Source organism: Vulpes lagopus, chromosome 19 (assembly GCF_018345385.1).
Source record: "Vulpes lagopus strain Blue_001 chromosome 19, ASM1834538v1, whole genome shotgun sequence".
Taxonomy (NCBI): Eukaryota; Metazoa; Chordata; class Mammalia; order Carnivora; family Canidae; genus Vulpes; species Vulpes lagopus.
This window is the reverse complement of record NC_054842.1, coordinates 32,162,806-32,178,844: the sequence shown is the minus strand read 5'-3', so window position 1 is coordinate 32,178,844 and position 16,039 is coordinate 32,162,806. Positions and strand designations below refer to the sequence as shown.

At 56.4% G+C, this 16,039-nt stretch overlaps 1 protein-coding gene across 1 annotated transcript in view; it reads right to left on the bottom strand.

Annotated features, from left to right (window-relative positions):
• Positions 1–12,610, bottom strand: part of EPHB1 (EPH receptor B1) — a 430,513-nt gene extending 417,903 nt beyond the window's left edge. The window contains exon 1 of the mRNA XM_041733571.1: positions 12,181–12,610. Within this exon, the coding sequence (XP_041589505.1) occupies positions 12,181–12,238 (58 nt within the window). The 5' untranslated portion in view covers positions 12,239–12,610. The remainder of the gene's footprint in view (positions 1–12,180) is intronic.
• Positions 12,611–16,039: the final 3,429 nt, after the last annotated feature.

Here is a 16,039-nt window from a genome sequence, read left to right as displayed (position 1 = left end):
TTTGCCCAGCCACCTTGGGTTGTTACTTCTCCCCATGACCTTCAGTTTCTGCAGCTTTTCCCAGGTCTACCAGGAGCACCACAGTCACAGCAGGCCCCATCTACCCCTTCCCTACCCACGGCCCACATCCTTTCCTTTACTGCTCTCCATCATGTTCCATGATCTAGTTATCCAGGAAGGTTGAACACCCACTCTTGCATCTTATAACAACACCCTGACTTTTTGTGGGGAGCCAGTCCTCATTTCAGGCCAGGTGCTTCAGATGGGCCTGGGCTAACCCTCCCCCCCGCCCTGCCCCAGAGGTAGTTGCACCCCAAGCCTGGCCAAGAGGGGCTTAGCACCCAAGGAAGGCCAAGGAGACAAAAGTTCCAGGGCTTTTGCTAAAGCTCCTGGGAGTGAGCATTTATCTTTCTGTGGAAGTTTCCAAAGAATGTGAGTTTGAGCTGCCAGTGGCCACATGACCATCTTGCAGAAGGCCTGCCTGAGGATGAAGTCAACAAAAATGATTCTGTTCATTGTCCCCTCAGATCCATTCTCTATCTTTCTTTGCTCTCTTCTGAACCTCAGATGACTGACCTTTCTGAAGCAGGCTTCCATGCCTCCTGCCTCCTTGCTGAGTTCGTCCAATGGGAAGTGCTGGCAGGAAGAGAGAAAGTGCAAGTGAAGGAGTTCAGGGAATACAATGCCCCTTCTCTGGTCCCGCATGGTTAGGGCAGCAGCTGCATTCCTCTACCTATATCTACATGGTTAGGGCAGCAGCTGCATTCCTCTACCTAAATCTACAGCTTCCGGTCAGAGAGCCCTCTCCCATGCTCCAGCTCTTGCCAGGTCTCCATAGCACCCTCCCTCCCCTTGCCCTGCAGGCTGTGGGGAGTCATGGCTTCCATGACTGTTGCCAGCCCCTGGCTGCATCCCCATCTGCAGTGATTCCCTTAACCCCATTCAGAACTCCACAAAGAGTCTCTTCACTAAACTCTCCTAAATCAACCTTTGGAGAGTGCCGTCTGTTCTCTGCCAAGACCCTGGCTGACACAGGCACAGAGATAAGGAATGGGAAAAGGGAGATTGAGTCCTGACACAGCACTAGTGGCCCCACATATAATCATAACCAAAGTTATTACCATGCTGTCTGGTAATAACAAGTGTCAGTCTTCACCCCCTGCCCTTTGCTTTCCTCCCACTTGAGTTGAACATCTGTCCCTACAACCAAAGATATGGCTAATAGAATAGGCAAAGCCTTTGATGGAGATTTCCACCTCCAGGAGACAAGGAGTAAGAATAATCCAGTCTTGCTTTCTCCTTCCTACCCACTCGCATCTCTATCTGACAAATTCCTACCCATCCTCCAAGGACCTCCACCCTGGATCTCTCTATGGTCTGTCTCCCACATACATACACGCATGCACATGCCCATCATGCACATACACACACTCCTTCCCCAATCCTTCCCGCTGGAAGTATGACCCTCTCATCCGGTCTCTTCTAGCAGCTGGCGTGTAACTGGTATACCACATTTATCAGACTCCACATGTCTTCCTCCAGCCTGTGGTCTGTCTCCCCCACCAGTCTGTCAATAGGTGGCTCCTTGAAGGAATGGCTATGTCTTCTTTACCTTCATGTTTTCAGTTTCAAGTACAGTGTTTCTCATGCAGATGTTCAATAACTGTGTTCTGCATGAGTAGTCATGAAACTGATGGCTTCTAAGCAAAGCTGTCAGTTTTGTTTCTTTGCTCCCACTCCTCATTTCCCTCTTGTAGAATCTGGGATCTCTGGTCTGGGAGTGGCTCAGCCCTCACGTGGAGACCTGGGATGGGACTGATCATCCCTCATGGCAGCCCACTGCATCTTGGTTCAGCTTGGCTGGAAAGAATTTCATAAGCCAAAATCTATCTTGCATCCAGAGTAAAGCTAACCTGTTTGGCAAGACCAGCCTTCACGTATTCACAGAGAGAGGCCTTCCATTCCCCATCTTCTCCCTCATTTCAAGTTGTCCAAGCCTGTACATGTCATTTTCTATCACATCACCTTGTTTATCCCTTCACAGCACTTTCCTAAAATTATATTCTATGTTATCTGTTGTCTTAATGACTGTCCCTCCCCCCGCCCCGCCCCAAGAGCTAGGACATATCCTGTTTTACTCATACAGCCTAGCACATAGTAGGAGGCTAAGAAATACATGTTAGATATTGAATGAATGACATACCACATCTCCCCCCCTCCCCAGCTTTCCAGTAAATCCCCTCTGGTCTTCTCTAAAGCATCCATTTTTCTTCCTCTATTTCTGCTAGGATGTTTTGCTTATCAATTCTTGTATAACAGACCAACCCACAACTTGATAGTTTTAAACAGTAACAACATCTATTTTGTTCACAGATCTGTGATTTGGACAGGACTCAGTGAGGAAAGCCTGTCTCTTCCCACTGGGAGTCAACAGAAATGGTTAGAAGGCTGGGGGCTAAAACCATCTGGAACCCCTTCACTCCAATGTCTGGCATTTGATGCTGGCAGAGGGCTGGGATCTGAGCTGGGGCTGCAGCACTGGAACATCTACACATGGCCTCTCCATGTCACCTGGGCTTCCTCACAATATGGTGGCTGGGTCACAAAGACCAGCATGTCAGGAGAGAAAGCCAGGCAGAGGCTGGAATCCTCTCTGACGTCACCTCCAACGTCCTGCAGGATCACTTCTGCCATATTCTATTCATGAGAGTGAGTAAGGCCAACCCAGATTGAAGGGGAGAGGAGCTGGGACTTAATATTTGATAAGAAGGGCATCAAAAATTTTGCAGAGATGTTTTAAACTACTATACAGGACATGATCCCAGGTTTTCACACAACACACACTTATCGATGCTACCTACGTGCCACATGCTGGGGATATCATGACAATTAAGATAGAGCCCCACCCTTCAGAGGCTCACAGCGCTATGGGGTATCCAGTGAAAGCAACACACAACTACAAACCAGAGGGAGGCAGAGGCAGCTGTGGTAGGGACCAGGAGGCCACCTAATCCAGCCTGGGGCTGGAAGGAAGGCTTCCAGGAGGAGGTGACCATGAATTCTAAAGAATAGCTAAGAGAAGATCAGTGAGAAATGCAACAAAGGCAGAGCAGGCAGGTGCTGACCCAGAGGCACACAGCAGAAGCTCAGTCTGGCCTCTGCACAGATGGAAAAAAAGAAAATGGGATGATGCCCAGATGTGTGTACTTGTGTGGTGTGTGTGTGCTCGTGCAGAGTAGGGGGAAATGACACAGCAGGTGATACTGCTGGCCAGGAGGAGAAGAGGAAAGGAGAGCCTGGATTGTGAAGGGTCTTGCACTGGTCAGGAAGATGCTGGAAGAGATTCACATACATGGTGGCCAGGATAAACCAAAATACCAATCTGTGGTCTGACACCCAAAGTTTGGTCCGACCAGTGCCCAACACAAGCCTCTGAGCATCTGCCAAAACTCAAAGCATTTTCTGATGATATTGAGGCCCTCTTCCTTGCCCCAAAAATTATAGTTTGTGCTCCTCCACCCAGGCCCTTTGGATGCATTGCCAAAGGGGCAGAAAGCATCCCTGGATGGGTCCCTTCCCCAGTGAGGCTCCTCCTCCCCTTCTCCCCTCCTCCAGGCTCACCACTCAGTTCCAGCCTCAGCATCAATGAGAAAGCCAAGGGCAAAGGTCCTACCTTGATGTGTTAGAAAAACAGCAAGAGGAAAACAACAGCATAATTAACTGCAGGCCCGGCTGCCTCTCACAGATAAGGCATTCTCTCTGCTGCCAGCATCGATGGAGCTGCGTGCAATCATACCCAGTCCTCCTGCTCAGCCCTTTCCACAGTCACAGTCCCACGGGGGACCAGTCACTGCCCAGTGAGACTAAGACACTGAGGGGTTGCTCTCCTCCCCATCCTCCCACACACCCTTCTGTGCTCAAAGCTGATGCCAAATCCCAGTGTCCTCCTCTGATGTCACCGTGTCTGCACCTGGCCAGGTGGGGGGGGGGGTGGCGGCGGGGCAGCAGCCAAAACTCAAGAAGCAACAATGCCCGAGGCAGGACAGGACCCACACGACAGAAGCCAGGGAGGTCCCCAAAGGTGAGCACCCATAGCTCTCCTTTCCCCTGGAGGATGAGCCTGTGAAGGGAGCTCCAGGAGACCCACGGGGACTCTGCTCCCCAAACTCCCTCCAACTCCCACCCCTAAAAGCCAGGCACAGGTGCTAAATTGCAACCTCCTACACAAAACAGCTCATCAGAGACAAGTGCCAGATGGACATACAGCAAAAAACAAAAACAAAAACAAAAACCTATCATGACCACAGTCTGCCTGCTGGGGAGCACACAGGAGAGGCAAAGAGCATGCAGGAAAAGGCAAACTGGAAGGAAAACGGGTTTCTTCCAGCTGGGGGCACAAGTGGGGCAATTCCAGAAAGCAAAGGAAGAGCCTGGCCACAGGAACCTGAATGTGGAGACCCATGGCACTGTCTGGAACCTTTGATAGCACCTGGCAGGACAGTGAACAACTGGTGCTTAATAGATGCTCCTTGAATTAATTCCTGAATAAGCGACGTTAATGGAAAAGGTGCTGAATGGGGAGGCAGAGGCCTGGGGAGTCATCCTACTTGTCAGAACATCAGTTTGAATCTTAGCTCTTGAGGCAGTAACAACCCCTCGGTGCCTTGGCTTCCTCCCCTGTAAAGTGGGAGAATGAGTGCTTGGATATTAAGGGTATGGGATCAAGACACACACAGGGACCAGCAGGTGGTAAAGGCTCAATGGCGGATGGGAGCTTAGTTCAGTCCCGGTTCTAGTGCCACGAGACTATAGGATTTCTGGAAAGCTTCTTCCCGTCAAGTCCAACCCCTTGTCTCATTGTCTCAGCTCCCTAGAGCTTCTGAGACCCCTCAGAGGCTAGTGCTAGGCTACAGCCCGGAGCCCCTGCTCCCCTCGCTTGTCCCCTCCCCTCCTTGCCACCTGCCTCTGCCCATTTCTCTGCTCATTATCACCTCCACTGGGGGATGGAGAAGCAGAGCAAGGAGGTTAAATTCAAATCAGTCATTTTGTCACTTGCTGTCAGGAAGTGGGAGGGGAGAGAGGAGAGATTCAGGGCCTCAGGTGCAATCCACAGGCAGAAATGAGTCCTGGTAATTCTCAAGAAATTTCCTGTGCGTGTCCACGTTGGCCCAGTTCTGCTACAGAGAACTCCAGGGGAAGCTTCCATGAGGGGACAGCGCAGCGTCCTTAAGCAGCCGCTAATGGCGTGTCTGGGCTGCCAGGGTTTCACCTGCCCTGGAGGGACACCTCCACAGGTGATGCAGGGGGAAACAGGTCCTTCTCCCACTCACCATTTTTCCCCCTTTAGCAAATTGCTCGTCCTGAAGCCCTAGTCACCGGCAGGGTCTTCCAGCACGGTGAAGGGCTCCCAGGTCTTCAGCTCTGGGCATTCTCTCAGAAGCTGAGGAACACTCCATCCGGCTGGCGAGCGAGTGAGCAGGTGAGCGAGATGCCTTTTCTAGGCTGTGGAAATGAAGCCTTCTCCTTGATTGCATTAGAGGCAAACTGACAAGCCAGTTGCACTGGCAGGTGACACTACGTGGGACCAGCGGGGACTGCAGCCCCAGTGCGGCCTGCACCACCTACACAGGCCTCGGCCTGCTGCTGGCCAGTGGGAGGTCCTAGAACAGGGCCTGCCTCATGGAAGGCACGAGGCTGAGGCCCTCACTCATCTCTGCTGCCCAAAATCCAGGTCTTGAGCTGCCCCTACAGAAACCGCACCAACCTCTGAAGAGCCCCATGCCACCCACAAGTAGCCAGGGGGGTCGCCATACCCCACTGTGCCCCAGACAGTTCTATAATTGTCAACCCCCCTACTTCCAGCACTGCTTCTACCCCAGGGTCTGCCCCCACCCCAAGCCCCCATTACCCTCTCCACCATAGTGACCCCTCCTCCAGGCTGAGTCAACAACGGGGAGACTGAGGCACAAGGAGAGAGGGAGCAAAGTGTGCATCTGGCTGCTCTCTGAGGCTTCTGTCAGGTGGAAAGCAGTTTTCCATTAGCAGAGAACCAGCCCCCCCATCTTCCAGGCCTCCCTAGAAAGCGTATTCCCGAATCCCTAACCCCCAGATGAGCGATCAACACAGGCCAGCGAGGCAGCTCAGACATCAGGGGTCAGGGGTCTTCAATGGCCCTGAGCTGGCCGGTCGATGCCCCCTCGCCAAGCACCGTCAGACACTCTGACCAAGAGCCCCAACTGTTGCTGGAATTGAAGTGGAATCCACAGAAGGAGCTGAGGCATTTCTCATGTACTATTTTGCTTTTAACTATGAAATCTCTCCCAGGGTGTTACTTTATTACTCTAGTAATTTCCTCAGAAGGGCAGGCATCCAATGCTCTGTTTCCCCACCACCTTGAAGACATGGAAATCTGATAGAAATATTCAGGTTGCTTAAGTGGCTAGTGCAGAAGAGGGAGACATAAAGGGAGCTCTTCCAAGGAACGCAGACTCCTGAAGTCCAGGGGGAGGGATGTGCTCTAGGCGGTCAGGTGGAGACAGGCAAGGGTCTCACGTGCCCCCTGCACTACCCCCTGAATGCATGGGGTGCCCAGGCCCCATCTCCTTTGGGGACACTTGTCTGTAATTATTTCTTCCTCTTAGGAGAGCTGGCCGGGCCAGGGAGGGGAAGAAAGATACTCCAGTTTTTCTACTAGATTCCTCATCAGAAGCCATGCTGCAGTGCTGGTCTCTAACTGTGTGTGCGTGTGTGTGTGTGTGTGTGTGTGTGTGTGTGTGTGGTGGGAGTAGGGATAGGAGGTGAGAAAGGGGCAGGAAGGGGCTACGTGGAGACTGGTGTTCGAGCTGAAGTACTGAGATTATCTGAGCACTTCACGCACCTCTTCTCCCATGACCATGGGAACATGGAGTGCCCAGGAATCAATGAAGCACCCAAGGCCAGTTGCTGAATTAGCACCAGAATTCTTTCTGCCCGTGGACTTGGGCTGATACGAGCCTTTTTTTCATGCAAGACACACTAAAAGTGGTGTAGTCAGGTGGATGGTTATGAACGCGGACTCCAGAACCTGACCACCTGGGTTCAGATGCACTGCCATTTAACTAGCTATGACCTTAGCAAATGACTTATCTACTCTGTACCTCAGTCTTCTCACCTGAAAAATGGGAGTAGGGTTGATAACAGCACCTACTTGATACAGTTGTTGTGCAGATTAAGTGAATTTACGTAAAGCGCCTAGAACAACACCTAGTGTAAAGTATTGGCTATTATCGGCAATTCCCAAATACACCGGTGCCAGGCTGCCTGCACCTGAATCACTGGAGCCCTCTGTTAAAATGCAGATGTCCAGGCCATTCTGACTCAGCAAGTGCAAAAGGCAGCAAGACTACCCATGATTTCTGAATGTAGCTTAGCTGAGAACCTCTCCCCGGGCAATGTCTCCAGGAAGCGTCTAGAGAGACCAGAAGCAGATTCTCAGGGGCCATCCAGACCTGCTGAACTTTTGGAGTGAGCTCCCAGGAGTCTATTACAAATTGCCTAAGTGCCGTGAGGCTTTCTGAAGCCTGAGAACCACTGCCCAAGATTATATTCCCCTCTTTTGGTTTTTAAAATTGTTTCCAGGGGGATCCCTGGGTGGCTCAGCGGTTTAGCGCCTCCCTTCTGCCCAGGGTGTGATCCTGGGCTCCGGGGATCGAGTCCCACTTCGGGCTCCCTGCATGGAGCCTGCTTTTCCCTCTGCCTGTGTCTTTGCCGCTCTCTCTCTCTCTCTCTCTCTCTCTCTTTCTCTCATGAATAAATAAATAAAATCTTTTTTAAAAAACTATTTCCATCCTTTGCTCACACTGGCACATGCTCTGCTTCCAAATCTGAGTGTCATTAAGAACTCTTAGAGACTAGCTATACATGACCAGTTGACTGTTTTGTTTCAATAATCAAAAAGTATCTTTGACTTTAAGAGCACCTTAATTTTTAAGATAGTACAGATATACCCTGTAACATATATAACTCGTCCAACTTGTAAGGTGAGTCATGACCCCGCAGTACAGAGAAAGACACTTGGCCAGGGGGACTAGGTGGTTTCCCCAAGCCACAGAGTAGGAAGATGAAAAATCTACGGGGAGTACCCTGGCTTCACAATCCAGCCATTTGTCTCCACCTCATGTGGACTCAGCCCCATCCTCATGGCCAGACCCCATTCCTGACCCTACACCTTTCTCCACCACCCCAAATTCATGAAATTCAATCAACCAACCAGAGAATACATAGTGTATGGGAAGTGGGCTGGGGGTGGGTCCAGACACTAGTTCTGGAGGAAGGGGTCAAGGTGCTGTCATGCACTCCCTGGCACCACCCTGTTTCTTTGGTCCAATCTATTTTATCCAAGACTACTTCTAGATGGGTGAAACTGGAAAGGATGCCACATCATGCCTCTGCCTCAAGGGGTTTTCCCAAAGCACATCTTGGTTGTTAGGATCCGTACTTGTGAGGCGCCAGGGTAGGGGCTCTGGGATCTCAGTCTGGGTCTGCACAGGTCACCAAATGGCAAGAGGGGCTGGGGCAGGATACTATGTGGCCCAGGAGGACTTCCTCATGCTCCTAGGCACCACGGGTGGCGACTCTGCTCTGTCGACCCAGAAAACTTCAAGCTGGGGCTGGACCCAACCTGTGCAGCTGTTTACACTGCCAAGAATTTTCTCAAGCAATTACCCAGAGCGGCATTGCCTACCTTACCAGCATTCCGTTCGCTGGCTTGAGGGGGTCCCTCCACAAACACTGAGTAATAGGCACCTTTCCACCATGCACAGAAAATAAAATCATCTAATAGAATTTCCTCAAATTTACTTTTCTCTCCCAGACATTTTTTTTTTTTTAATCTTTGGCGCCTGCTACTGCTCGTACGCTCATGCACACTGATGGATGCCCAAAACAGATGCACACACAGCAAAGAAATATTAACATAAAATGCAGAAACAGCCAATCAGTGCGGAGCCCAGTGGCCTGTTGTAGACACATGGGCGGAGCGTGGGGGTTTTCACCGTGAACTTGTAATGGAGATTTAAGTGTGTACCGTGTAACACAGGGCCCTTGCGTTTTAAGGTGTGGTATGCCACAAAGGGGCACGGTAACTTAGGTATGTATCCGTGCCTCAGCAGCCCCTCCTGTCAAACCCTGAGACATCTACCACCAAATCAAACACATGTGCGGGTTCCAGGACGGCAAGGCCAGGACTTTACTTGAGGCCACACCTATGAGGTCTCGTGGGCGTGCTCTGGTCAGCCAGCATCCAGACACTGAGGCCACCTGCAGGTACATAGTCATTTGTGGATGCCAGGGGTGGGGCTGGGAGGATGCTACAAGCTTTCAGTGATTCTGGGTGGCTGCTGCCCAGAGAGGCCAACAGGCTTTGTCCACTCTGAGGGCGGGGTGTCTGCTGCCAGCCCAACGTGTCCTACTGCTGCACAAACACCCTGAAAGAAGCCCAGGCCTCCAGACCCTGTTTTGAAGAGCACAGGCCAAAGGGCAGCTCAGAGAATGCAGATGGTTGCCTTCCCTCGAAGAGTCCAGCAGCCGGTTCCCAACAAGCTCCCAGACCCAGTGTAAAAAGACATGGGCTTGAAGAGGGAGGTGTCTGTCTGGAGACTAAAAGGCCTGCTTCTGTGTCCAGAAGGCCAGAGGATATCGACATCCCTGCCTCCCAGCCTGCCCTGTTCTCCTCTGAAAATAGACTTTAAAAGTCCAGGAGAGCCCTTCCCTGCAATGGCATCTCTCTCTCCCCACAAAGCCGAGCCTCTGGCTAGGAATGGAGAAGAGGAGGGAAGAGGAGGGAAGAGGAGGGAAGGGGTGCTCTCTTGCAGTGAGGGTTTCCCACACCCCACGTCAACCAGCCCCTTCCTTCCTTCTGCCCAGGCAGAGGGTCTGGTAGGAGCCTGCCAGTCTGGCCAAGTGTCCCCAACTGGCCCATGGCTGCCAGTGTCCCTTTGTTCCTGCCCCGGCCTGGACTGAGGAACTGCCTGGTCTTGGAGCTGCTTGCCCTTGGCCTTAAGACCCCAGTGCAATTACCCCAGAGCGCTCCCCCGACCCGGCCCCAGGGAAAGAAGACAGACGCGTTCAGGGGACCAAATCAGCAGAGATGCCCCTAGCCACCCGCAGAGCTGGGGAGGGATCTGCTGTCTGTGCGGGCAGCTCATTGATCCACTTTTCTGATAATTATGCCTCACTCATCACAAACCGAACGACGCTGGCCCCAGCCCAGCCAGGCGGGCGGGAAGGCGGCTCCGTGTGTGAAGAGGAGAAAATGAACCTGCCTGTGTTCGTTGGAGGAGAGATGGGAGTGAATGGTGTGTACTCTCCCTGCGCACTGAGCAGGGACGCGGGGCTGCTTTAATATTCTGCTGAATGTGGCGTTTCTTTTAACCCTTGCTGGAGAGGTTTCCAGCCCGGGGACCCAGGCTCCTCTTGCCAGGCTCCCGGCAAAGTTTCCAGGGCTGTGCTGAGAGAGGGCACGCAACTCCCGCAGTGTGAGCCCCTCCGGGCGACCCAGGGGCAGGGCCCAGGGACCCGGCTGGGCGCCTGCACAGGGCCCCCTCCCCGGGCAGCGCCGGCCCAGCAGGCGGGGAGAGCTCACCCGGCAGCGGTCTAGGAAGCAAACTGCGGGCATCCAGGCGCCGGCTGTGCTCCCGCGCACCTGCTCCCCAAGCAGCCTTGCTCGCATGCACGTGTCCCCTCCGTCGGTGGAGGCCCAGTGCCGGGGCCGGGCTCCCCCAGGGGGCACCCCCTGACCCCGGCAGCCGGCCGGGCGCCTTGGTCCCGCTCGCCCACCCCCCGCCCCCCCCGGCGGCCCCGAGCGGCGTGGAAGCGGCGGCGCCCGGCTCGCCCCGAGCCCCGCAGGTCAAGCCCGAGCATCCCCGCCGCGCTCCACGCCGCCGAGCCCCCGCGCACGGCAGCCGCAGCCTCCGCGAGCACCACGCGCCCCGCGCCGCCCCGGGACGGAGGCGGGACCCGCCGGGAGCCGAGCGCCCGCCCGCCCGCGGCGAGGGAGTCAGCCCCGGCGCCGCTCCCGAGGAGGGCCCGGGCCGCGGGGTCGGGGCGGAGGCGCCTCCCCTGGGCCAGCGGGAGCAGCCGCGGGGTCGGGGCCGGGGTCGGGGTCGGGGTCGGGGTCGGGGTCCGGGTCGGGGTCCGGGTCGGGGCGGGGTCGGGGTCCGGGTCCGGGTCGGGGTCCGGGTCGGGGTCCGGGGTCGGGGTCGGGGTCCGGGTCGGGGTCGGGGTCCGGGTCCAGGTCGGGGCGGGGTCGGGGTCCGGGTCGGGGCGGGGGCGGGGTCCGGGTCGGGGCGGGGTCGGGGTCCGGGTCCGGGTCGGGGTCCGGGTCGGGGTCCGGGGTCGGGGTCGGGGTCCGGGTCGGGGTCGGGGTCGGGGTCCGGGTCCAGGTCGGGGCGGGGTCGGGGTCCGGGTCCGGGTCGGGGTCCGGGTCCGGGTCCGGGTCGGGGTCCGGTCGGGGCGGCCCGCCGAGCCCGCAGGTGAGAACCCGGCGCGGGCGGCGGGGCTCGTCCCCGGCGGAGGGTGCGCCCGCCCGACAGGTGCTCCTCCCGCGCTCGGGGGGGCTGGGGGGGCCGGGCCGCGCGGCAGGGATTTCCCCCGGGGATTCGCGGGGCTCCCGCTGCGCCAGGCGCGGGCCGGGGGGGGGGGGGGTCCGGCGAGTGTCCCCTGGGGTGGAGGCGCCGCTGGGAGAGTTTCGGCCGCACCGACCGGCCGCCCACCGCGCCCCGTTCCCAGGCTCCGGTGGCGCTGGGGGTGCCCGCCTGGCCCGAGCCGCCCGCACAGATGCGGAGATGCGGCTCCCGGTGCGGGGCCACCCGACGGCCCTCGGCGCCCGCCCGGAGCCCCGGAGCCCGCCGCGCCCGAGCGCAGCAAAAGAAACGGCGGCGCACGGCCCCGAGGCGCCCGCGGCCGGCGGGAAGGGAGCCGACGGCGCCCGCACCCCGGGAGCCCGCCCGCCGCCCGCCGCCCGCCCCCCGCCCCCCGCCCGCAGTGCAGCGGGCCCCGCGCTCCCCGAGCCGGGGCGGGACCGGGGCCAGCGGGGCCAGCGGGGCCAGCGGGGCCAGCGGGGGCGCCGCCCAGCCCGGCCCTCCCCGCGCCCGGGGCTCCCCCGCAGCCCTGCCCTCGGGTCCCCCGCGGAGGCTCCGTTACCTTCCATCGCGGCCGCTGCGGACGCCAGGACGAGCAGCAGCAGGCAGGCCGGGGCCATCGCCGGCCGAGCCCGAGCCCGAGCCCGAGCCCGAGCCCGAGCCGAGGCGGCCGCGCGGGGCGGGCGCCGCTGCACTCCCCGCCGGTGGCTTCTCCGTATCCTTTCGCGCTCTGGCTGGGACCGGACTCCCCGGAGCGCGGCGCGGGCGTGGGCGGGAGTGTGCGCGCGTGGGGCGGTGCGGGCGCGCGTGGGTGTGGGTGTGCATGTGTGTGTGTGTGTTTATGGGAGCGGTGGGTGTGCGCGGGCCTGCGAGAGGGCGAGGGAGCGCGAGCCGGGGAGCGCGCGGGTGCGGGTGCGGGTGCGGGTGCGGGTGCGGGTGCGGGTGCGGGTGCGTCCCGGTGTCACATCGCGAGCTCCAGCGGAGCCTGCGGGGGGACGGAGCCGGCCAGACTGACGGGGGAGGGCGCGGGATCCCCCTCCATCAGCTCTCTCTCCACCCCTAACACCTCCTGTCCAATCAAGGAACCAAACCTGCAAAATTCCCCCGGCCAATCAGGCGCCAGCACCTCCTTACACTGCATTGTTAGTTTAAGAAAAACTTTTGCTTGCAAGGCCGTGCGGGAGGGCTTGGAAGGCGCTAGGAGGGGGCCGGGCTCCCCCTCGTGGTGCTCCCGGAGAAGCGCACCGTGCGGCCCGCCCCGCGCCCCAGCCCGCGCCCGCGCCCCGCTCCAGACCCAGGCGGCCCAGCCCGGGAACCGGTGCCCGTCCTTACCCTTCCTTTGAGCCCACCGGAACTGGGTGAGCTTTAAATAATATATGTTTTTGTTCTTATTTCATCTTACCAACACCTTCCCTGACCACCCACTACAGTGCAACCCGAAGGCACACCCTATCCCTCCTGTTCATAGCACTTCACCCTCTGACCCACTATGGCTTTTACTAATCAATTAATGTGTTTGGTGGTCTTCCTCCTGTTAGAATGCAGAAGGTCTCCATTCTCGGGATTCGTGTCTGTTTTGTTCACTACAGAATGCCCAATGCCCAGAACAGTGCCAGCCCCATAGAAGGCGATGAGGTATATCTGTTGACCGAGTGAGTGAATGAATGAATGAATGAATGACGTTCAGAGACTGATTGGACGACTGCTCCAGTGTGTGCAGGGCACTGGATAGGCTTCACGTCCAGCTCCCTGCTGCGCTAGTCCTCCAGAAGTTTCTGGCGGTCTTTAGTTTTCGCTTCTGAGTGCATTCTACGAGCGAGCATGCAGAAGGCTTGACCCCAGAAGTCAGGTCAGGTGGGAGGCACTATCAGGTGGCCACACAGCCTGCTATAAAAAGCAGAGATGGAAGGAGGGGCTGCAGGGGGCTTTGCAAGGTGAGGCACAGAGAAAGGCCCTCTGATTGTGGGTGAGGCCTTCAGCACGGGTTGGAAGGACCTGAATAGGCAGCAACAAGAGGATGGGGCCTTGGAGGTAGGAGTAAGTCCCCCAGGCCCGGCTCCCTTCCTGTCTCTGGACATAGTGTTCTAAATCAAGGGCCTTCTTTGAGGCTGTAATGTTGTGCTGGAGAAGTGTCCCCACCCCATCACCCCCACCCCAGAGCTGATGATGGCCCGGCCCTACGGGGTCAGGGAGGACCTGTTAGATGACCCCCCTAAAAGCAGCAAAGGCGGCTGCCTCTTCCCCACCAAGACCTTCCCAGAGTTGTCAATGACTTAACAATGGCCAGATGTGGTGACCCCTCCAGCGCACTCTGCTCTCCTTCCCAAGCTTTGCTAAATCCATTTCCCACCTGTGTGCAGAGTCTCTCCCTTGCTGTCCACCCCCTCAGTCACAGCCAGATTTGTCTCCCTGTCCTGACACCGCTTTGTCTCCCCCCACTCTCACTTGCACTGCTTCCCTCCCCCCTCTCCCACCATCCCACCCTGACTCTGCCCCTGAAAGGGAGATCCATTCCCGCATCAGCCACCTCAACGCCATGCCAGCTGCCCTCTGCCCTGCCACATACCTTGAATATGTCCCAACATCTCTGGAATAGCCCCCAGTTACCCATCACTGGCCCAGATCCTCAGCACCCTCCGCATCAGTTACTGCATCAGTGACCGGCAGGCAAGTCTCCCACAGCCCTCCCTTTCTGTGGTCCCCGTGTTCCTCCTGTCTTACTGCTTCTTGCTGTCCCTCTTCAACTCTCAAAAGCAGCCCCTTCACCACCTCTGTCCCTGGAACCTCTGCTCTCTAGGTCAACGGACAATTCCTTGGCAGCTTCACCTGCTCTTCTACCGCCTGCCCTCCCTTCACTTGTGGGCAGATGGATGAGTCTCAGACTTTTTTCTCTCCTTCACTATGTCACAGACTTTTGACAGGCATGTCTAGCAGAGCTTGTCCTGCCACCTTCTTCCTCCCAGTGCCCTTGTCCCAAACCCATGAGCCTGTCCCAGTTCTGACCATATTCCTTCAGCTGGACAACTGGAGAGTCTCAGCCACCCAGCTTCTTTTCCTTCCCCCTCTAATCTTTCTGCACTCTGCTGCCAAACTAATCTTTCTCAAGCCAAACCTGATCTTATCTCTCCCCAGCACAGAAAACTAGTGGCTCCTCACTGTCTGCTAAAGAAAGACCAACCACTCTGGCAAGGCATCCAGACTTCTCTGCAGGCTTCCTGAAACCTGCCTTCTGGGCCTGGGCTGCTGAGCCAGCCTGATCCCCATACCCACACCCACACCCAGGCTCCCCTTCCCCTGCGCCTGGCTAGCCACACACTCACCCACTTACTCAGCAAATATTTATTGAGTACTTGTGATGAGCCAGGCAGGCCCTGTGCCTCACTGTGGGGACTCAACAGTCATAGTCCCTGCTCGGAGGAAGGATACAGAGCAATGGGGAAAGGATGACAAAGCAGCAGCAGCATGTCAGGTGGACAGTAAAGCAAGGCAACAGTTAAAGGGTGATGGTGCAGTTAGACATGGTTGGGGGGGTGGCTTCTGGTTATGCATCCTTCTGCATACAAGCACTGTGCTGGACATTTATGTACAAAACTGAGATGAAGTGAGTAGAGTTTCCCACCCTGCTTCTTGCCAAACCCCGCCTCTCCCTGGATGTCTTGATGTCCCTCAGCTGGTCACCCTGCCCACCGTCTCATGCTCCATCTCTTTGGACAGTACTGAGTGGCTTTTCCGGACCTGGCTGAAGACAGAACTGACCATTGTCCAACTGCAAAACATCACTCCTGGGAGGACCCCAGCAGACCATAAGTACAGGGATCCCAAGGAGCAGTCTGCCAGGGTCTTTCAGACTATACCAGCCAAATTATACAAGAATCTCTGATGAAATGTCTTCTAATTCCCCAAGCTTCACCCCTGGGTATTTGAAGTCAGTAGGGATGCCCGCAAATATGATTTCATAGCCCCCGTCCCAATTGATTCTGCCGCACCAGTGAGACTTGGGAGCCACTGTTCTTGCCCAGGTGTTTAATACCGTGCTCTCAGGTCATCTCAGGGGGATGGCCAGGTGGGGAAGTACCTAAGTGAACAGGGCATGGGGCCTCAGACCCACCTCTATTCTAGCAACCTTTTGTTTTAGGGGCATCACTACCAGGTTTTGTTTGAAGAAAGGGTTCTGTGACAAGAATAGGAAGAAGTGGGGGGGGGAGTTAAACGAGAGGGTTGGATGGGGTGGGGTTGGGGCACTTCAGATCAGAAGGGGCGAGGACAACAGCATTGATGACTTTGAGAGCATGCTGATGGCTCAGATAAGAATAGCATCAGTTTAGGGCTTTTGTTAATTTCTCTAATAACCCAGGGGATTGACTTTTCTTGAACAAGTTAAATATTAATTTAGCTGTGCAGCAAATTGATCTTTCTCTTGC